The sequence below is a fragment of the Cryptomeria japonica genome, chromosome 3 (assembly GCF_030272615.1).
Source record: "Cryptomeria japonica chromosome 3, Sugi_1.0, whole genome shotgun sequence".
Taxonomy (NCBI): Eukaryota; Viridiplantae; Streptophyta; class Pinopsida; order Cupressales; family Cupressaceae; genus Cryptomeria; species Cryptomeria japonica.
The window spans coordinates 619720382-619744664 of NC_081407.1; the positions used below are offsets into that span (position 1 = coordinate 619720382).

General features: G+C 36.1%; 1 protein-coding gene across 1 annotated transcript; it reads left to right on the plus strand.

Moving 5' to 3' along the window:
- The first annotated feature begins 22921 nt into the window (after nucleotides 1–22921).
- LOC131060120 (uncharacterized) lies at nucleotides 22922–24045 on the plus strand. The gene is made up of 3 exons (XM_057993229.2): nucleotides 22922–23435; nucleotides 23523–23621; nucleotides 23731–24045. The coding sequence occupies exons 1-3, from the start codon at nucleotides 23289–23291 to the stop codon at nucleotides 23950–23952; spliced, it is 468 nt and encodes a 155-aa protein (XP_057849212.2). The 5' UTR covers nucleotides 22922–23288; the 3' UTR covers nucleotides 23953–24045.
- Nucleotides 24046–24283: the final 238 nt, after the last annotated feature.

Genomic DNA, 24283 nt, shown 5'->3' on the forward strand with positions numbered 1-24283 from the left:
ATTTAATAAGGTCATTCAAAATGAAATTTATATATAATTTAATCTAATGGCCAAATAGTTTAGCATCAACTTCACCCTCATATATATGTGTAGTGTCGTAAATTGTCAGCAGTCCAATTTAGACCTCATGTTTGTGCTCCCACTTTAGCGTGTCCCATCCTCATCCTCTCTCTAGGTCCGTTAAGGCTCAATTATCTAACTTTGATATCATTTACACCCTTTGGTGGGTCCTACTGTGGGATACCCTCCTCCTTGGATGCTTATTCTGGTCCTCTTTATAGAAGGAAACACCCTGGTCTGGACCAAGGCACCCCAAAATGCCCTTGTCCCTCTCAAAGGGGCCTAAATTTGAAATGGAGTAGGTGTCATATCTCCCTGATAGAATTTGATTCTTGAGGCTACACATGATCATTGGAGGTTGGCATAATCAGTAAATTACCTAAGGAACCCTATATAAAGAGATTATATCAATTCATTCTAGATCTAAGACTCCATCCTTATTATTTGTGCATATGTGAAGCATTCATTATCAATCATCTTTATAGATCCAAGCCTGCATATTCATCATTCAAGCATTATGGAGCAAAGTTACATCAATGTTCATGCAAGGATGTGTGTGATTACAGTTTTTCATGTCCACATGTTTGTCATGCCATTACATTCAACATTTGTGATTACATTCAAAGAGCATTGCATCATCATCAACAATTGCATATTTGAGGTATATCTCCTTAACATTTATTTTAATATTTGCATTATTTCATGCATGGTTAATTCCAAAACTAGGGTTTGACCTAAGGCAAACCCCTATTCCCAACATCTTTCCCTTTCTTTATGTGTGCAGGAAACATGTGCAAAGTTGTACTCGAGAAATTTGGTAGAGTCAACATTGATGAACAGGTCAGATTTTGATAGTGGAAAATTTGGAGGACCAGGGTAGATCTGTGCTACCTGGTCCCAAAAAATCAGGCCGAACTTTCGAGGACAGGTTTTAAACATCTCATTTTGCCTAGATCCAAGTTTGTGGCTCTGTGGGACATCTGTAGCATACTATTTCTGTCAAATCACTGCAATAATCTCTCATTTTACCCTAATTTTATAATTACATTAAAATTAAACTTAGAAAGAAGGAGACTCACACCACGCACACAATTGGGTAAATCTGATCAGCATTCTTAACCCTTTTTCTAATTGAATTATGGCTAGATCTATTGGATTTACCCCCTTCTTTCATTGCAATTTGGTTAATTGGGCTAGTTAGTGATTTTACTTGTTGAAACCCTAATTCCTAATTTTCACCACATTACAAGATGAATTTCCATCTTGGCTTCCACTCTAAAATTGGGTGGTATGAGTCCACTTCTTGTATTATTGAGTCTTTAACTCTTTGTTTGCTTTTATAAATACTTATAAATTTTTTATGAGTTCCTTCAATATTTTCTCCATAATTTCAAGCTTGCTCATACAAATAAAGATTAATTTTTTGAAAGTCCACATCTGATAAAGCAGGTCAAACAAACTAGAGGATAGATTAGTTAACTTGATGGCTACATCCTCCATCAACTTTTTCAATCCTTCTTCACCATCAAGAAGCACTCTACCTTTATTTTCAAATGACATATGATTTTGATTTGTTTTTCCACCTTGTGAAATTATTCAAACAAAAATCTTTATCCCCTATTACAACCTAATTTCATTGAAGAGATATAATTACAAAATTGTTATCTACATAGACACATCACTTAAACCTCATATTGAAGATGACATAAAAACTATGCTCTCATACCAATTTGATTCATAAGCCACAAATTGATTTGCCAATAAGAATGTTTCCTATTTCAATTACAATTGAAAGATTCAATTGTTGAATTTTGTGCAAAACTATAGAAAAATTATCCCATGTCTTACTTTTATTGTTTTTTAACTTACAAACATATATCAAAAAAGACTATAATAGTAAAATTGAGAGATAGAGCAAGCATGTTTACAACATACGCATTGCCTTAGAGAAACTCAAAATCACTCTACCTCTAGCCTCTCCTTTGTCCACATGTTTTATTATTTTGTCTCATTGAGGATGGTTTTGACTACAAACAAAATTGCCTTTTATGTGCTAGATTAAGCAGTGATGTTTTTTGCTACAAAAAAAATATATGATATTTTTGGCTAGAGTAGAAAGCATCACCAATGCCATTTTTTTATTATTTTATAGTGCATGTCTCCTTTCATTAGGTCAAATTCATTTACCTTTTCTAACTTGTTGAGTTCCTTGTAAATTTATTTTTGGTCTTTGCCTTAGGTAAATGAGTCTTATGATTATCTTATTGTTGAGAAGTCTTCAAGAATACGTCTTAATAGTAGTTTTAGTTAACCTTACTAACATGTCTAATCAATTTTGGATTAGATGGGGTTCAAATGATCAATGGGGTCATATATGTGGATGATTCAACAGGAACCTTTATAGAGTGATATAGATGTAACCATTTCTTCAAGAAATAGGATGAAGAATTAGGACAACCATCTCAAAATTTAGTTATCTATAAATTGTTTTAGAAAGTAGTTTGTTGTTTGTCACATTTTACTTTTTTTTGTTGTGACTATTATAAAAATCGAACAAGTTTCTAGTAACATTAGCACTATATATGTATATAATGTGCCAAAGAAACCATTGGAGACAATTAATAGAGATACCTACAAGGAGAAGCTAAGAATGGTTTAGTGGTGAAACAATTGATCAAAGGGAAGTTAGTTACAAACAAACCCATTGTTGATAATACATATACAAGACAAAAAGTCCATGAATTAGAATACATATATTAAAGACAATCAAATGTTAGATTTTATGGCATTCACTATATTTTCCAACATGTGTGGTTATAGGGTGGTTATTTTTATTTCACCATTCTTCGAAACTAGTTTTTAATGTTATTGGTACTTTACATGGATTTTAAAGGGAGATCATTTTAAGGTTTTTTTTGGAAGGTGCAAACTTTAGAAGTTTTCTTTTTTAGGTTTTTAGTTTACAATGTTTAGATTTTGATTCTATTAGTTGAGGCCTTTTATAACACTTAACACATTGTGATTGATGATTGATCTATATTGAGTAATGATTTTGTCACTAAAAAATGTCTTGTTTTGTGTAACTAAAAATTGAAGAATTGTAAGATTATATATGCTAGTAAAAATATTAATGTATATGGTTTTATATCATGTTACTAGTCACCATAAAATTTAAAATTATATTTGACATTTGGTGTTTCATTATCTTAATGTGCTAAATTTGATATCCTTTAATGTCTTTTGTTCTTTTTTCTTTCCATGTTCTCATTTATTCACAACAAAACTTTCTAAATACTTTTTAGGTTGGGAATGAATGGTTTTTAAAATACTTTTCTTAGTTCCTTCAAATTTTCTTAAACCACAAAGGACATTTAAGAAAATCTCGCTGAAAACTCATTGTCTCTCCAATAGTCAAAATAGTAGTTTGAAAAAAATCTCAAGAGAAGTTATGTTCTCTTTCTCCATCCAGGTGAAGCTTTCACACATCCACTGACATCCATTTTCAAAAGACCCCTATGAATACCTCACATGAATAAAATGTGTATACAACTACAAATAAATATTTGTTATAAGTATTTTTAACTACAATGAACACATTTATAAATGTAGCATTTCATGCAATGTAAATCTCTTTCTACTTAATTATATCAATTTTCGTGTATCCTTTATGCATAAACAAAATGACCTTAATACTTTAGCAATGTATCAATTTGTGTCTTATATGCATTCGCACATGAACTTTCTAGGTTGAGGATTGGGTTGATTGTATTGTAGTTGATTGGCCTTTCAATAAATTATTCCAAATCACTTTGTAGAACCTATATCTTCTAGTCAATCTAATTTAAGAATGCATTTGCATTTTTTGATAATTTTGTGAGCAAGAAGTCTAATATAAGTTTTGTTCACCCAAATGCTCTCTTACTACTTTCAAACTAATGAGATGACAACTTTGTTCTCCCTTGACAATTCCCTAGTCTCTCTCTGTATAAATTCATTTCCAATTATATACATATAAATATAGTTGTTTTGGTATGTTAAGAGGAAATTAATTCATTCTTTGCGAGTCACATTTATATTAAATTAAGTTGGTTTAATAGAAAGGATTCTTTTATAATTAAATATGTTTAAAATTAAAATAGTGAATAAATATAAAACAATTAATGATATGTAATATATATAATACTTAAAATATAGTAAATATTGTGTGAATCATTCAAATGCAATATTTTGTTATTACACTCTATTCTTTGGTTTTTTTACACTCCAGTAAACTTTTTCACTTGATTAGTGACATTGAGGGTTGGGGGAGACTAGATCTAGTGACCTCGTGCCTACCACTAGAAGCTCTCACCAATAGAGCTAAGCTCCCAACCCTCCTTGTGGTGACTTGTTTATGTAGTGGTGGATAATGTTTCCATTAAGATTTGAATACATGAAATTATTTATGGAGACTCCCATCATAAATAAAACTTTAAAAAATAAAAAATTAAAAACATGAATCGTAAATTTGAGAATTATTGTAAATGTGAGATGTGCATTTTGTGACCATTCAATGATTAAATTTTAGCTTTATATATTTTAAAAGATAATTTTTTAATGTATTTTTATATTTATTTTAAAAATCCCTCAATTTTGTTTTGAAATGATATTTTGAAACCTTTATGATAAAAAAATAATTTTAAAGTTTTAAAGTAATCAAAATAATTCTAAAATAGGAATCACAAGGTGACGTTAAAGATGAATGACCTTTGAACATACATCACAATAGGTAAATGATGGCGTTTCTAAGCTTTGTTGGTCAAGCTAGGGAATTCGTGCCCTAGCTTTCTCTTTGTGTCTGCTTTCTGGTGCGACGAGGGGGGGCTCTTTCTGCGTTTAGGGTGAAAGTTATGCTGCAAATTTTTCTCGCTCTACTGTGTTGGATTTCCTTGGCTTGTGGTGTTTAGAGTTTGGCTTTCTCCTACAGGGTTTTGGGTCTGTGTTTTCTCAGTGGGAGGTGGTGATCGGGTGTGGTTTGTGCATAGCCTCTTGGTGAGGCTCTATTAGATTGTAAAGCCCACGTGGGGTTGGGTTTGCTTGTGGGGTGTTGGTGTTGGCAGTGTGATGCGATTGTTCTCCTTGGGTTGTGTGTGGTTTCATGTCGATGTGGGGCTGTGCTATTTAACATTGAGAGAGGGGTGGGTGTACGGTGTGTGCTAGGATGTGAGGCTTCCTCACCCACTTTAGTTTTGGGTGTGGGTTTTGTCAATGGTGTGATGTCGACTGCAGGGGAGAAGCCTTGGGGGACTCACCCGGTATGGATTTTTGAGGTGCGTTGGGCATGAAATCCCCATCCCAAGGTACCAAGACCTTCGCTAATGATCTATTTGTTCCAGATTCGGGGTTTACTGGGGCAGGCTTGTCCAATGGCACTCGAATTTCAAAGATTAATGGTTGCCTTAAGAGATGCAAAGAGCAACCGAAAATGGTAATTCCGCCCGAGATGATTGCTAAAAATGTTGAATATTTCTCAAAACACTTGTTATACTGCAAATTTTTGGGGATGAGGGTTTCTCTACAGTTTTTGGATAATTGGGCTCAGAGGACTTGGGCATCAGAAGGGGAAATGGAGGTTATGTTGTTGGCAAACAATTAATTCATGGTCACTTTTAATTGCATGGATGATCCCAATTAGGTCTTTGAGGGAGGCCCTTATTTTTATAACCAGGTGGGGTTGTTCATCAAACCTTGGCATGTGAGATTTAACCCTTCGGAGGAGCTCCCGAATCAGGTCCTAGTGTGGGTTCGATTACCTCATTTTTTGATAGAATGTTGTTGGGAGGATGTGTTGTGAATGCTAGTATCCTTGCTTGGGAAGCCTATTGGATCTTCAACGCAAACCTTGGGGAGAAAGTTAATGAATTTTACTCGTATTTGTGTTGAAACTGATCTTAGTAAGCCTTATCAGATGCTATAGATATGTGTATAGGATCTTACTCTTGGGTCCAATAACTTGATTATGAGACTTTACCTTTCCAGTGTCATCTATGTCATGAGTATGGTCATTTGCAGCGCAAGTGCCCTAGGTCTAAATCGGCTAAGCATGAGCCTCAACAGTCGTCCCATAACCTTGATGGGGTTGATAAAGGAAAAGCTTCCATGTCTGGTGTGGTTGTGAGTGCTGATGTTTTTGTACCAGTTAAGACAAAGAATAGGAACCAAGGTCAAAAGAGGTCTTTGCAAGAGAGTCAAGAGGAGGATACCTTTAATAGATTTGAAGCCTTGGATGATCTTAGCCAGCAAGAGGTGAATCCGGGGATGATTCCTTTGGATCTTAGTGTAGTAGGGTTGATGCCTAATAGTGTGTACTTGGATCCTACCCAAGGTCTGTAGGAGGTTGGAAGTCAATAGATGGAGATGGATCAGCAGGTATTGGCCCAAAAGAGTCTCATCTCTAGTCCTGGAGTGAACATGGTTGGTGGGGATGTTTCTCATGCATCACAAAAATTGGACTCTGTTGGGGTTAAAAGTAATAAGATCTCTTTACATCTCGGTCTTCTTTAGAAAGATATTAAGAGAGGAGCAGTAGAGAAGAGTTCGAAGGTTGGCAGAAAGAAGGACTTGGATAAGATCAAATTGGTGGGGGAGAATTTGATTAGTCAGGGTCAGTAAAGACTCTGGATTCTCATTTTTCTAATCCCCTGAAATGATTGTGCTTTCATGGAATGTGAGGGGCTTGAACAGTGGCCCTAGACAAAAAGTTGTTCAGGAATTGATTAGGAGTCATTCTCCTAATGTCATTTTCTTGCAGGAAACTAAATTATCGGTGGAAAGTATGTTGGGTTTGGTGCCTAAGCTTTGGGGGAGAGGTGAATGTCAGTGTATTGGGGCATTTGGCTCCTCTGGCGGTGTGTCTTGTCTTTGGAACCCCTTGAGGATTCGTCCTATATGGTGGGTTTCTTCCAGATCTTCTTTATCCGGGGTTGCCTCTAGTCTTGAGACTAGGGAATATATCTTGCTTACTAACATTTATGCCCCCACTGATCTTCAGGGTAAGCATAATTTGTGGTCTCATATTACTTTTATGTGTGGGTTTTTTCCTTTTCATATGTGGATTACGGTGGGTGATTTCAATGCCATCTTAGAGTTAAGTGAGAAGGGTGGTGTTATGCGGTTGGAACCTTCTTCCTTCTTCGGGATAGTATATCAACATTGAATCTTGTTGACATCAAGCCCGATAATGGTCTATTCACTTGGAACAACAAGAGACTAGGGGAGTATTGGATTGCAGAGAGGCTAGATCGCTTTCTGGTTTCTAGTTTTTGGGTTGGTGGGGGATGGTCCACATGCTCTGAGATTTTATATTAAAAAGGTTTGGACCATTGGCCCATCAAATTGGTGTCCTCTTCTGCTCAGGTCGCTCATGCCCCTTCATTCAAATTCCATCTTATGTGGTTGCGAGATTCTTCTTTGCAGGTTCATGTTGTAGAGTGGTGGAAGAAACGAAGGCCAGCCTTTGGCACTACCATGTACACTTTTGCCAAGCAGTTGCAATTTGTTAAGTTTCAGCTTAAATGATGGAATCGTTGGTGTTTTGGTAATATTTTTCATGCTAAGACAACTACTCAATTAGAGTTGAATGGCATTACTAGTCAGATTAGAGAGCTTGGATTATCAGAAGCCTTGCTTAGGGAGGAAGTCAGGGCAATTAAGGATTTAGAGGAGTGGGAGCTTAGGGAGGAAATCTACTAGAAATAAAGAGCTCGTATTGATTGGCTTCAAGCAGGGGATAAGAATAATGTGTTCTTTTTCAATTCAGTGAAAGCAAGAAGACATGGCAATTCCATCCCTATTTTGGTTAATGATAGAGGTGACCAGTGTTTATCCTTGCAGGAGATTTCTAGGGAGTCTATGCAGTATTTCGAATCCCTTTTTAGTGAGGATTCTCAGGGGGAATCAGAAGAGGAAAATCAGGTTCTTGCTTGTATTCCTTCTCAAGTTAGTAGGGAGATGAATGAGCAACTTATGGGACCTATTTTGTTGGAAGAAATTGAGAGGATTGTTTTTCACATGAAGAAGGGGAAGGCTCCTGGACCAGATGGGTTTCCGATTGAGTTCTATCAAGAATTCTAGTATATTATCAAATTGGACTTATTGGATGTGGTCCAAGAGTCCCAGAGGAGTAAGCAGTTGCTTTGGGATTTGAATGCGACTTTCATTGCACTCATTCCCAAGTGTGATGGGGTTGACCAGTTAGGTCAGTTCCGTCCTATTTCTCTTTATAATGTGATTTATAAGATTATTTCTAAGCTGGTAGTGGAAAGATTGAAGAACTGGCTTGGGGGGTCATTTCTGAAGAGCAGAGTGGGTTTGTGCAGGGTCGTCAAATCTTGGATGAAGTAGTCATCGCTATTGAGACCATTCATTCTATGGTTGCTTCAAAGGAAAACGCTATGTTTATCAAGTTGGACATGGCAAAGGCTTATGATAGAGTCTAATGATCCTTTCTCCAGAAGATTCTTAGGGCCTTTGGTTTTGTTGATGACTGGATCCAATGGGTTATGAGTTGTGTTTCGTCTACCTCGTTCTCTGTGCTAATTAATGGAGATCATACTAAGTTGTTTGGTGCATCTAGGGGTCTTCGTCAGGGGGACCCTCTTTCCCCATACTTATTCATTCTTTTGGATGAGGGTCTAGGGAGATTGATTAAGTATAATGTGATACTGGGTATTATTCATGGTTGGAGTTGGGGTAATGACATACCTCCTCAATCCCACTTGTAGTTTGTGGATGATATGGCCCTGATGGGACTGGATAGGATTAGAGAAGCTATAAATATGCGTAAAATCTTGGATGTCTATCTTGTTGCTTTTGGTCAGGTGAACAATGAGGATAAATCTTCCATTATCTTCTTCAACACACCTAGAACTATTCAGTTGAGGATTTCTCATATCTTGAGATTCTAGGTCAGTTCTCTTCCCTTGACTTACCTGGGTATTCCTATCTATGCTGGTAATCCTCCCAAGGACTCTTGGCAGGGTATTCCGGACAAATTTCGCATGAAGGTTGAACATTGGACTCATAGATGGTTATCCTTTACTGGGTGGGTTCAACTGATCCACTCGGTGGTCCATGCTCTTTTGATTTATAGTTGTATGCTCCGAGTGGCCCCAAAGTGGTTTGTGAAGGAATTGGATTCTTTGGGAAGACAATTCTTATGGGCAAGCAACCTGTCCTCCTATAAATGGAGTCTTGTCAAATGGGACTTGGTGTGCAGCCTGAGGCTTTGGTGACTAAATTATACTGGAGGCAGTGTGTTGAACAGGATCGAGGTTGGGCTAGGATTTTGTCTTGCAAGTATATGCAGAGGATCCCGAAGGAGGAAATCCCAAGATATCTGCTTGCGAGAAAAGGCTTTATGATTTGGATTACTCTCAAGAAAGGAGATATAATGATAAAAGAAGGTCTTTTCTAGATCTGTAAGAAGGGGGAAGAGGTTATTTTTTTGTTCGATTCTTGGGATGGCTATCCCCCCATTATTGATCAGTTTCCTAATTTAGTGAATCTTTGCTAGAGGTTACTAGAGGCAGGATGGTCTAGAGTGAGCAACTTTAAGTCTGTTTATAGGTGTGGGCAACTCGAGATGGTGCGGTGGAAGGTTGCTAATGAATGGCTGATTGTTGATATGGAGGAAGATTGTGCTGAGCTTCATGGCATTTTGGCTAGTAGACACTGTAGTTCCCTTAAGGATAGGGATAGACTTGCTTGGTCCCTGAATCCTAAGGGTGTTTTTACTGTTGCCAGTGAGTACCAGGAGCTGTTGTTTCATCGCTTGGAGGGGAGGAAGATGCACTGGTGGAAATATGTTTGGAACAATTTCTCTTGGCCGAAGTGTAACTATTTTTCTTGGACTTTGGCTTTGAATAGATGCCTAACCTGGGATAATATTCACAAGCGTGGGTTCCACGAGCCTTCCATCTATGTTTTGTGTGGTAATGGGGAGGAGGATTCCTCTCACCTATTCTTCAAATGCCCTTTCTCATTGTTGCTTTGGAATTATTGGTGGGGGGTGTGGAATCACCCCTATATTCACGCAAATTCTTTGGTGGAGTTTTGGAGCAGTTTGGGCAGGCCTCCTATTTTGTCCTTTTTTCTCCAGACTGTTTGGCACATTGGGCCCATCTTCATACTTTAGCAGATCTAGCTAGAGAGGAATAGGAGGATCTTTAGGGATGTCAGATTGTTAGTTAAACAAGTATGGAATAGAATCATTGGCATGATCCAAGAGACAGTGGAAGCTAAATGTGAGGTGAATTTTCCTTTGGATATAGGAGAGGCTGATATTGTGAGTAGGTTGGGTTTGTAGGAGATGTCTCCTACCTCATCTTGTATCATGAGAGGTAGACATGTTAAGAAAAAGGTTAAAAGGGTGGGAAGATGGTTTCTCCCTCAAGATGATTCCATTAAGATTAACATTGATGGCTCCTCTTAGGGTAATCCGAGTCCTGTTGGGATTGGGGGTGTTGGTAGGGATTGTATGGATTGATACCTATCAGGACTTGCATAAGATCTTTGCTGAGGATACGAATAGTTATAAAGTTGGTTGATTTTTTGTTGGGTCTGTTGTTCTGCTGGAGCCTTGTGGCTCTAGCTTTCTTATGTAATGCTGGTTTCTGATTATTAATAAAGTTTTTACCCCTTTATTAAAAAAAAAATTCTAAAATAACTTTTTACTAATTTAAAATTGTTATCTTGTCATTCGTCCCTCATAACAAGAGTGAGTTGCCTTGCAAAATTTTTAGTTGAGTCCTTGTCTTGTTTAAAATTTGTAATCCACTTGTAAATCATTTCTAGATCATTAGCATTAAGTTTCAATGGTCTGTTGAACCTCATGAACCCCTTGAACCATTTTGAACAAAGTTCATAGTGTTCATTTAGGTTCCGTAGGTTATAAGTGGTGTCTAAGAGATTTTCAAACTAACACTCACCCAAGTTTTTTGTAGTAGTTCTACTTCACAGTCACGAGTGATGTTTCATATCCTCTTTTTCCGGGTTGTGAACCATTTGAACTTAGTTCAAACAGTTTAGGGATGTTCAACATGTTCAATGAAGTTCAAACATTCAACGCACAACCAAAATGGAGAGGCAAAGCAATCAGTGGACAAATTTGGTCAACCAACAAAAGTTTGGAAGAGGAATATTGATTCACCATTTACTTAGGCACCAATTGATTATTTTTCCTAGAGGATTGTGAAAGAGTTAGCACAGAGAATGTTTATAAATTTCAATGCAGCCTGTAAATACAAATTTTTTGAGATAACAAAATCAGTCTCTGTGCAGGGGGTATATCTCTCACTTCAATCATTGGATCAAAATGGATTTCGGATATGTTTTATGAAACCTATTTTTATAAGTTATTACCAAAGGAATTCTGGAAATTCAATCTAGTCTGCAAGATACACTTAACAGAATATAAGTCTAGAACAAAGAACATTTTCTAATTTTTGTGACAGAAAAACCATCATGTTATGGGGGGCATATATTTTTATTCCACCGTTGGATTTTTCCCATTTTTGGATATATTGTGCACAGACACGTTGTGCACTTTTCAACTGAAGCGATTAAGCGAATTATGTCTCCTTTAAAAGATATGCTTGACTGAGTGCAGGTCTGTCCAAGGTGACCAACAGCAACCGAGTTTCTTGTCTTCAAATATTAACAAGGCACAACTTGTATTTGCAACGATGGAGCCCATAATTAATTCATAAATCTTATGTATTTTAAGTTATAATGTTTTCAGATTAAAACATTATGATTAAAGATTACATTGAAGCCAAGAAAGTGTTGAAAGAATTAAGACAGTTATTTATATCCAGTTGTCAGCATATGATATGTCAGGATTCAGTTTTTGGAACTGAAAGTGTCTCACCGAGAGGAAAAGAAGGATAAATATGCAAAAGAAAGGGAAAAGAAGGGTTCTTTTTCTAGCAGTCTGTGTGCTATAGGAAAGGGCAATAATTTATGAGTTTTTAATTATAGCAGGGGGCATGTTTTCTTTGCCTACAATTGTAATGTACAGAAGTTGAGTCTTGGAACTCATTTTGATATTGAAGGAATGAAGAAGGCATTCAAGAGTCTTTGAATTCTTTATTGTTGTCTTCAGATTTTATTGAGCTTTGTCTCATTAATATTATTTTTCAGTACCATTCTTGTCATGACAAGCTGTAGATGTGATTGATTCTGGAAATTTGTTTTCAGATTGAGTTACCTCTTGGGAAGGATATGTGCTCCTACCTCTTTAGTTATTTTCTATGGGTGTTGGGAATATGAACTGTGTTTTCTTTTTCCTGCATTCACTTTATTTAGTATTCAGTCCTCTTCACATTTACTTCATGGTTATGAGTAGGTGTTAGTGCCTTTAGTTGCTTTCTGGTTAAAAGCAAATGTGTGGTTTAAAACCAATTAATTTATTGAACATCTGACCGGGGAGCTGTACCCTATAAAATTCAGAGGAAGATTATCAATCCCATGATAATCGATCCAACTGTTAGTGCTTTTTGTCCTTCATTCTGGGCATTGGGACTTAATTTGCATATTCATTTTTGAAGGACAAATCTATTCACTAACAAAAATAAATAAAAATAATTATTATTTATTTATTTGTATTAGTATTATGTTGTAATTATATTAACATAATTATAATAAAATAAAATAGTTATTAAATAGTTTCAAAGCAAAATAGAATAGTATCTTAAGTTGTCTCATTCATTATGATTGTGATACTTGGCACATGTTAATTTAATCTTGCATTAGGGTTTCATTCATCCTTTTCTGAGGATTTATTCATCCATTGTAATTGTTTATCTCTAATATTCTATCTCCAATATTTCTTGTGTGCAATAATACAAAATCCTTAGGTTGTTATGGAGCATATTATCTTTTCTTGATCTATTTTATGTGATAGGTGCTTTGCTTGCATATGATTATTAGCTCCTATGGTTGTATCATCAACTTCTACATGGTATGAGAGAAAAATTGTCAAGTTCATGGGATCCAACCTTGGGTGATTTTTCCATGCACATTGGGCTCATACATAGGTTTTCATCACATTCACATCATCCCAAAATCTTAAGATTAACTATCATTTTGTCAAAATCCAAGAAGTTGAAGTTTTGAATTAATTTGGTTAATGACATGATAATTAAGGCAAAATCTAGGGTTATCTAAAAATATGGGCACTTTGACATAAAATTAAGGTTACCGTCACGCTCAAGAGGTTTGAGAACCCTAAAAGTGCCTATCAAACCATTGAAAATGGTCTACTCGAAATTTTTTATATTATTTTTGCTTGGCAGGAAAATCCATATGGACCTCGTATGCAGATAAGGTCAAATTGCAGGTCAAGTAAAAAATATGCTTTCATTGTTGTTCCTTTTCAAAGAAAAACTACAAACAAAGGGGGGTCAAATCCTTTTGCAGCTCTTTTTTTGGTACAAAGTACACTGCAATAGTCGATGTGACCAATGCCATTAGTGCTTACATCAATAGGTTTCCTCCAAACATAGTGACAAACTATATTTAGTGCCCCTAAAAATAGTGAAATTTCACTAAATTTGGAGATTGGCCACTTTTAGTGAAATGAATCTTTTTGATAAATATTTTTGGGGCATAAGGCATATTCCAATGACCTGTTTTTTTTTATTTTGACTAGTCTCAATCTTTTTGCCATAACTTGGTCATATGGGCTTGAAATTGCACAAACGAGATATCGTCAAAAAGATGGTTCTAACATTGATATAAATTTGTAGATAGTTTCATCAGTTTTTGCACCAAATTTTTGTACTATGCCTCTGAAGTTAGCCTTCAATTTTGTGCTTTTGGAGCCATATCTTGCACATCTGGACTCTATTTTTTGAAAACTAGATATTGCTATAAAGCTCTCAAAATTATTTTATCTAAATTTGTAGTTAGTTTTTTCTAAAACATTCATCAAGTACTTAATGATCTTAGTTTTTGTCATTTCTTGATTTTGTGATTTCTTAGCTTATACAAGTGCAAAAGGGTTCATTTTTCTTGCTATGGGGGGGGGGGGAGGGGGTGGTAGAATCATCTTTTTCAGATTTCTATATTGCCCTAACCCTAGCCTAAATACAATGGTGGAACCCTTTGTTAAGATACTCACACCCCATAACTATCATAGCTGGAAGACCAAAATGACCGGATTGCTTAGATCTAGGGGATTATGGTCTTGTTTAAATGAGACACAACCCAATTTGATTCGTCAATTTGAGATCATTCATTTTAGGGACAAGATGGATGAGGCTATGGGTTTGATTGGCCTACATGTTTCTGATAGTCTCCAATTCCATATTGATTCATGTACCACTCCTAAGGCTGCATGGATCAAATTTGAGCAATTTTTTGGGGGTATTAATGAGTTTTGTGCACTTTAGCTTGAGATGGATTCAAAATCATTGGTTCCTAGTTTCTTTCCATATTTTGAGGACTTTTTAGAGAATTTTAAATCCATTAGATCACAATTGTATGGTTGTGGAAAGGAGGAGACTAGGGAGTGCATCTTCCTAATTTTGTCCAAGCTTCAAGGCCAATTTCAGTTCTTTGCTTCCTCTTTTTATTCCACCATGGATTCTTTGGGTATTGTATTTTCTATGCCTTCATTTGAGGTGTTTTGTGAGTGTCTAACATAAGAGGAGGCCAAGCTATCACATATTGATTTGGTTTCTAGTTCTAAATCTTAGGCCTTGGTTACTTAGACTCCTACATCTATAGGGAAATAGAAGAAGAAGAAAAAGAAAAATAAAGGTACATAATCTACTTAGCCACCTCTAGCTTCAAAGTCACATGCACATGATTCAGATTCTTCCACCTTTTCTAAGAGGTCTTCATCTAGGAAGGACTTGAGCCTAACCGTCTTTATTGCATCAAACTAGGGTATGATGAGAATTGGTGCTATGCAAAAAAGATTGATGAGCTAATTCATCTTCTACAAAAGCACAATATTCAGCTACTTTCATCTAGTACATTGTCTACTAACACTTCAGGATGTGGAAATTCTAGGTCTTCATTTATGACATGTGGTGAAGACAAGATGAAGGGCCACGCTCTTCTTACATCGACACATTCTCAGTCGTCTAGGTGGCTTCTTGATTTAGGAGCTTCACATCATATGTCATCAAAGGGTATGTTCTCTTAATTTGAGCATCAAGCATTTTCAAATATATTGATGGGTAATAACACTTACATGAGTGTTAATGGGAGTGGTTCTATTGAGGTTGATTGTGACACATTCAATAATGGTCTCTGTGTTTCTTCACTATCTTCCAACCTCCTTTTCATTTACCAAATTACTCATAGTGGGAAAAGCAAGACAATTGAGTTCACCCCTAATTTAGTGCTAATCAAATATCTGCAAAGTAGATAGCTTGTTGTAGTTGCAAGTGTTTACCATGCATCATGGTTGTTTGAGTTCTCTCATTTTGCAGTTGGAAGTGTTAACTAAATTAGGATTATGCTTATAAGGAAAATGTATATTTTCACTATAATGTTTATATTATATTTTCAATTATCATTACTATTTTATTGAAGTGAGATTTATAGTTAATATTACATAATTATAATTAAAAAATATAATTTAAAAATAACAATAATTTAAAAATATAATAATTACACGAAGTAAAAGCATTTAATTTGACAAAATATTTTATTATTATTTTTAAATTATTTTTTGCTCTATACACTCAATTAACCAATTTTTAATTATTTAATGTTAATTATATCTTCACTTCTACCTCTCAACTACCATTCACTCTGAGTCAATTTCAATTTATTGAAAAGGTGAAATAGAGAAAATATGAGAGATTGTGATTACAATAATTAACAATAAAATAACAATAATTCACTTTTTTAGTTTAAAACATTAAGAGAAACAATATTTAATAAAGGTTGATGAATTATATTTTTATTTGATGTTGAGGAGGGATATACTAATGCATTCAGATTCTTTTATTAGTTTAGTCAACAAGCATATAAAATTTTAAAAAATTCTAGAGTTTATATTTTATTTTTATTTTAAATAATTATTAAAAAATTCTAGAGTATTTATTTTTCCTTTTATTGATTCATGTTGGGAATAGTCAATATAAAAATCATTTTTTATTTTGTGAAATACACATCTAATCAATACATTTAATTCATTAAATTAAATTTTAAATATGTTAAAGATTTTAATACATGAACAAAGTAGTCATACTCATACATCATAATTGATCTGAATTATGGATCCGGATGACAATACCTGAGTGAGAACCTGCGGTATTGTAAATTCTGTTTACAAGAACCAGAAAGCATAGAATTGAAGCAAGCCAAAAAGTAATCTATTCCATTCAAAAATCCAACATATAGAAGTTCATGAGATTCCAAGGGTCACAAAAACCTCTTGAGAATCGAAGTCCAACAGTCACATTTGTTCATTACATAATAAAATCTGAAAACTACGAATTTTTTCAAAAAACTATATGAAATGTTATCCGAACTTCAACTAGGCATAACTTTATGTTCAGGACTCGAAATTACGAGCCGTTTAACTCGTTGGAAACGTCTCCAAGAGTTGTAGATGAGATTTTGAAAGAGCATGCTCTTTTGCCGCTTGCTAGACCTAAAAATGGCCAGAAGGCCTTCAAAAATGGAATTTACTAACGTATAGACAAACTAAAAAATATAATTCAAATTTTCTTCTGATCATTACTTCCCCCTTGGAAAGAAATGGGCCCCATTGCATCAACACTTTGAATGAGATGAGGAAAACGTTCTTGAAGCTACTCTCTGGTAAACCACTTTCCTTGTTGAGCAATTTGTCCTGCTCGAACCACTTTGTACAAGTAAATATGTTGTTGTTTGAGTGTTTTCACCATGGTGTCCAGAATCTAATCGTATTGGAATGGGGTAGCTGCATTTGGATTCAATTCTGTAGTGGGGATTGTTTCTGCCACATCTACAACATCTAATAGTGGAGGAAAATATGGCTTCAAGAGTTCCACATTGAAGACTAGATGAAGACCCAGAAATAGAGGTAAATTAAGCTCAAAAGAATTATCACCAACTTGCTTGATGATGGTGTATGGCCCATAACACAGAGTATGAAGCTTCCTATTGGCACCCTGCAATCGTTCCTTCTGGATATGCAACCACGCCTTGTCCCCAACTTGAAAATTATGAGGAGTACGATGTTCATCATGTCTATCCTTATACTTCTTATTGGTGTGTTCCAAAATTTCATGAACTTGTTGTTGTAGATGATGAATTCTATCGATGAACTGGGTTGCCTTATCTTCCTCCTTACCAACACGTGGAACCAGATCAGGTTGAATAAGTGGTATGGCAACGTCCATGGGTGCAAGTGGCCGATAACCAAGACAAACCTCAAATGGGTTGTGGCCAGTTGAATTGTGAATTGCCCTGTTGTAGCTATGCTGAACATATGAAAGACTTTCATCCCATGTGCGGGGATGTTTTGAGTGGTACATTCGTAGGATGTGTATGATCATCTGATTCCCTACCTCTGTTTGGCCATCTGTTTGAGGGTGGAAAGTAGTAGACTTTGTCAATTTTGTGTCCATCTTTTTCCATAGTGTAGACTAGAACTTACTAAGAAACTTGTTGTCTCTATCCGAGATAATGGTATTCAGCAGACCAAAATGAACCCAAATGTATTCAAAGAATAGCTTTGCAGTGTCCTCTGTAGAAATTGTTTTTTTGCATGCCACTATTACTGCCATTTTCGAGAACCTATCTACCACAACATACACACAATCATGGCCTCTTTTGGTGGTAGGAAGACCATACATAAAGTCCATAGAAACTGAGTGCCAAGGTTTTTCAGAAATAGGAAGTGGTGAGTACAGCCCAAGTTTACGATTGGCAAGCTTAGCAATAGCACATGCGGTACAAGCTTGAATATATGAAATAATATCATTCCGTAATTTTGGCCAATAGAAATACTTTTGAAGTATAGCAGTAGTCTTACCTATACCAAAGTGACCAGCAACCTTACTATAGTGAGCTTCCCATATCAACTTTTTGGGTTCTGCATTGGGCACATAGATTTGGCCAAGGTGACAAAGCATTCCATCCTGCAAATAGAAATCATTCACTTGTTGTCCCTTCACTAATTGATTATAAACATCTGCAAATTCAACATCGTTCTCATACAAGCAAGACCAGGCTTCAGTTTGATGACCACATGAGTTCAAAACCATACTTATGGCTGCAATTGGAGGCCTGCTCAAACAATATGCTACTTTGTTAGTACTTCCCTTCTTGTGGCGAATATTGAGGTGAAATTGTTGAAGATATGTTGACCATCGTTGATGTCGATCATTTTGCAACTTCCCTTGTGTTTGCAAAAATTGAAGGGGTTTGTGATCTATGTGGATGACAGTCTCCTTACCCAGAATGTAATGTTTCCACTGCTTGCAGGCTTGAACAATAGCATACAATTCCTTGTCATAAGTAGCATATCAACGCACTGTATCAGAAAAAGTCTGACTGTGATGTGCTACTGGATGATCATGCTACATGAGGACTACGCCTAGAGCATATTTCGATACATCTGTTTGTATTTCAAATGACTGTTGCGGGCCAGGAAGAGATAAAACTGGTGCAGAACATAACCTTCATTTTAGCCCCTCGGATGCTTCTTGTTGAGCACTTGTCCATTTAAACTTTGCTTGTGTCCCCCCCCCCCTCAATGACTGATTTAGAGGCCAAGATAGATGGGAAAATCCCAACACAAATCTGCGATAAAAGTTTTCCAACCCGAGGAAACTTCGTAACTTTGTAAGACTTCTAGGAGACGGCCAGTCCTTAATCACTTGTATCTTCTCTGGATCAACATGGACACCTTCACTGTCAATAACATATCCTAAGTATCTGATACTCTGCATACCAAAGGAGCACTTTTCTTTGTTTGCATAAAGCCCATGATCTTGTAAGGTTGAGAGAATTTTTTCCACATGTTGCAAATGTTCCTCTGAAGTTTTGTTGAAGATGAATATGTCATCAAGATATACCACCACAAAGGAATCAATGAATGGTTTAAGTATACCATTCATCATTCTCATGAATTTCATTGGAGCATTTGTTAGACCGAAAGGCATCACTAGCCATTCAAACAATCCCTCTTTAGATTTGAAAGTTGTCTTCCACACATCGGCTGATTCAATTGGTACTTGATGGTACCCTGATTTCAAATCAATTTTGGTGAAGAATCGGGCCCCTCTAAGTTGGTCCAAGAGGTCATCTATCCAGGGAAGTGGATACCTGTTTTTGACTGAAATTTTATTCAAGGCCCTATAGTCAATACAAAGTCTCCAAGTTCCATCGTTTTTCTTTGCTAGAACAATGGGGCTGCCACAGGGTGATGCACTTGGACGAATATGTCCCTTCTCAATCAATTCTTACATTTGCCTCTTATTCTCATTATTCTCTAATACTGACCTAAAGTAGACTGGTTCATTAGGTAATGGAGTTCTCAGTATCAAATCAATAGTATGTCTCACTTGGCAGTGTGTAGGTACCCCAGTTGGTAACTTAAACAGATTTTCATATTTCATCAAAATTTGATCCATTGATATTTTCTGCAGAGTTGTGGTGTTTGTGATGGTATGGGAATTATAAACTGATTTTCTTTCTCCTTCAGAATGAATCATCAATAAAATGAATGTTCCTGTTTTGGCAACCAACCTCTTACATTGATTGGCACTAATCAAAGAGGTAGTGTATGCAGGGCTTACCTCTGGTATTCGGTATTTCTGCTCTCCTAATTTGATGGTCATGCTGCGAGGCCTAGACTCATAAACACCATGTCGCTGGTACATATATGGTTGTCCCAGCATAACATCAAAAACATCTAAGGGAGCCACATCACAGATTACCTCATCTTTGAAAGGCTTTATGGAGTATGAAAGGTGACACTGCTGGTGCACCTAGATATCTCTTCCTTGACTAACCCATCCCATTGAATAGGGATGCGGGTGGGTTGTTGTTTTCAGATTCAGTCTCTTCACAGTCTCTGTTGATATTAGGTTCTTTTCACTTCCGCTATCAACGATAAAGTGCAGGGCTTTTCCTCCGACCCACATTTGTGAATGGAACAATCTCTCCTCATCCTCTCAGGGCAACATTCTTGTAGTAGCTACCGTGGCATATGGATCAGCCTCAATGACTTGTTCATGATTTCCTTCTGTGCAAGTTTTTGCTACCTTAGATTCTTCCTCATCTTCATGCGTCTCCATCATTAAGCTTTTTATGGTTTTGCAATCTTTTGTATTATGCGAGGGACTCTTATGGAATTCACACCACATACTGTTTTCTTGTGTCTTCTTCATACTCCATGTTTTTTTTGTTGGTGAATTAGGAGAGGGGTCCTTAGAGGTTTGTTTCCATGTAGTTTTGCCACCTTCACCCTTCCATATGTTGTTTGCAAAATTATCCCTCCTTCCTTTCTGTTTGAATTTCTCTTCAATTTTGGTAGCAAATTTATATGCACTAGGTAAAGTCTCTATGTTCAGGAATTCCATTTCGGTTTGGATGTACATGTGGAGTCCATTCTGATATTTCAAAACTTGGTGCTTCTCACAATCTTTGATGCCAAGCTTTGCTGCTAAGGCATGAAACATATTAGTATATTCCTAAACAGTTTGGTCCTTCTTCTGTCGAAGCAATTGCCACTGCATATATTTATGTTCATATGTATCAATAGGAAAATATTCTTCCTTTATGTGCTCCATGAATTCTCCCCATGTGTGTTTTTGATCAAAAATAAAAGTGCTACCATTTTTTGTTGCCTTGGATGCTAACTTTGCTTCCCACGAATCTTTCACATGATTTTCAGTTTTGAGGAGAGCAAAAGTTATCTTCTCTTCATTTGAAAACTGATTGACAAAGAAATATTTTTCCAGTTTTGAAACCCAATCATCAACAACATCTGCATCGATCTTTCCTTGAAATGTGGGTATATCAAAATTCACTTGCACCTTGAATGGCGTATGCCCTGTGAATGGTGGGTTTGCTTGTGACCCACGACTTTCCAGCATTTGCTTGAATTGCTCCATCATTTTTTCACGTTGTTTTGTTAGTGCATCTGCAACTAATGCTTTAATGTCATCGTCGGTCTGCAACTTAGCCATCTGTGATCATGTGCGTCTCAAAGGAAGGTGGTCTGAAGGATTCCTTATTTCCAACCCCAATCTTTGATATGTTTTGATCGCGTTTGATATGACATACAGGAGCAAACTTGCTTTGATACCACTGATCTGAATTATTTTGTCAATTCAGAGGACAATACCCAAAGCAGAATTTGTGGTATTGTAAACACATAACAAATCATATAAAATTTCATTTGATTGAAAATTTGTAAGAACCATACAATTTTTGGCAAACTCTGTGAAAGAGAGTTGTGTGCCCTTGAATTTATCCCATTTGGGCAAAATCTGTAAAAGAGAGTTGTATGCCTGGAATGTATCCAATTTGGGCAAACTCTGTAAAAGAGAGTTGTATGCCTGAGCCTGTACAATTTAGGCAATCTTGTGAAGGAGCATATGCCTATAACTCTGTAACTCCATAACTCTCCAACTCCTTGCAATTGGATTCGAATTGGGCTTATTTATAAGCTTTCAAGGAAGCTGAACAGCCACCACATTTATGTCCTCATTGGAAGTCGAAAAGACAATCCAGTATTGAAAGGTTATTACATTTATATGAGGACAAAAATGAATTAAAGATTAAAATATTTAATACTCTCACTTATTTCTGATCATTACTCCCTTCTTGAAAGGCAATGGGCCCCATTGCTCGATCATCTTCCAAATAAAATTCTGCCATGTAACTTGAAAGTGCTAATGAGACTCTCCAGAGAATAATCGCTTCTTCCTAATCTGTTGTAGTAGCGGGAGCCTGGTCAGCTTGAGGCATAGCAGCTACTGGTTCCTTGGTAGATGTTGCAGTAGCTTCCTCGTTTCCTTCTGCTGAAGACGAAGACAAGGAAGAGTTTGGCATAGTATGGGCAACGGCTCATTGGTTGTAGATCTGCAGCGATCGAAAATGGCTCTGATACCACTGATCCGAATTATGGATTCGGATGACAATACCTGAGTGAGAACCTGCAGTATTGTAAATTCTGTTTACAAGAACTAGAAAGCATAGAATTGAAGCAAGCCAAAAAGTAATCTATTCCATTCAAAAATCCAACATATAGAAGTTCATGAGATTCCAAGGGTCACAAACACCTCTTGAGAATCGAAGTCCAACAGTCACATTTGTTCATTACATAATAAAATCTAAAAACTACGAAATTCTCAAAAAACTATATGAAATTTTATCCTAAATTCAACTAGGCATAACTTTCTGCTCGGGACTCGAAATTACGAGCCGTGTAACTCGTTGGAAAGGTCTCCAAGAGTTGTAGATGAGATTTTGAAAGAGCATGCTCTTTTGCCGCTTGCTAGACCTAAAAATGACCAGAAGGCCTTCAAAAATACAATTTACTAACGTATAGACAAACTAAAAAATATAATTCAAATTTTCTTATGATCAATAATAATCATATTCTATGTAACAAAATAATTTAATATGAAAAATAAATTTTTTTCTTCATTGAATTAACTTTAAATTTATTTTCTCCTTTTACAAGATCCCTCAATCTCAGTTATTACACACAACAAAATAAATAAAAATTGAATAACATCCATGTCAAATTCAAAAAAAAATAAAAAAATCTTTAAACAAATTGAGATGTGAAAGATAGGAACGTAGTTTTGTTCTTCGTCTCCCCTGGTATTGGTGCTCCTCCTTCGGGTCTCAAACTGTGTTCAAATTAAAATTTTATTTTTAAATGAAAATTACACCTGTATCAGACGTCTTGTTTTCCAAGGGGGATGACAATTAACCTTGTTTTAGAATGGATGAAGTCAAGAAGTAATGACAATTATGGCTAGTTCGTTTTTGAAGAAATCTGATAGCTGATGACGCAGAGCCAAATTGCCAATTCCGTAAGCCACGTTTCTTGCTCTATATTTGCACAGCTGTTTCTTGCCTGTTTGCATCCATAGATGCAGCAATTCCACCGCGGGAGGAAAGATTGTAATGAAATTGCCTTAAGCAGAGCATAGGGAGTTCGTTTTCCTGAATTAATTTGTATTCTTGAATAATTGGGGAGAACTCCTAAAACGCTGATGGCTAAAGACGGTGGGCAGAAAAGTTGTTTGGAAGAAACGTTTACCATCACCAGCAAAAGTTGTGGCCAGAATTTGTGGGTGGATCCCTCAAAGAATGATGATATCGTTGTTTTGAGTGATATAAATAACGCTCATACAAGTCAGGTTAGTTTTTGTCTCGATTCATATTTACAGATTAGTTGCAATATGATTATTCATTTTTTCACAAATTTGGGGTTAATGATTTGACAGCAATGGAAGAAAGTTCCAAAGGGAAATTTATGGAGTTTCCAAAATGTTGCGACTGGAGGTTTCCTGTGTCCGGACAATCGCCCTAGTAACCCTGACGGGGTGAGACTCCATTCCTGAGAATTTTCTGCAGAGTATATATATATATATATATATTCCTTGAGTACTGCAGGGTATGGCATATCTTATACCTTAATTGCTTCTTCTGCAGGTGAGAACAAGTCTGGAGATTCAAGAAAATCAGATGCAGTGGAAGGTCGAGAACTGGGACAATGCCCTTTTTAGCTGGACAATTCTTGACAACGCCAACAGAAACCTTGTCAAAGGTTTAAAAATGGTGGAGAAACATCAACCTGTTAAACTTCTTCCTTGCAAAAGTTCCCAAACCTGCTGTCAGAGCTTTGCATGGGAGATCAAAGGCAGTCCGATATAGCTATGTATTTGTTTGATAGATTGTTATATTAATTTTTTAATAAATTCAGTTGTATTTTGTGTCAATTGAAAAAAAAGGCTCTGTTTAATTTTATTGCATAGCTGAGCCGATCTCAACCTTTAGGGATTGTAATTTATAATTCTATTTAGTAATTTTAATTTGAGTTTCAGAATTGAAGGATTAAATTAATTTAAACATTTTTTTCTGTCACTGTTCAGCAAATAAATGATCATTTTTATAAATTTAGCAATTTTGATTTGACTTTCAGAATTGGATTAAACATTTCTCTTTTGCAACTGTTCGGCAAAAAAATAATCATTTTCACAAATTT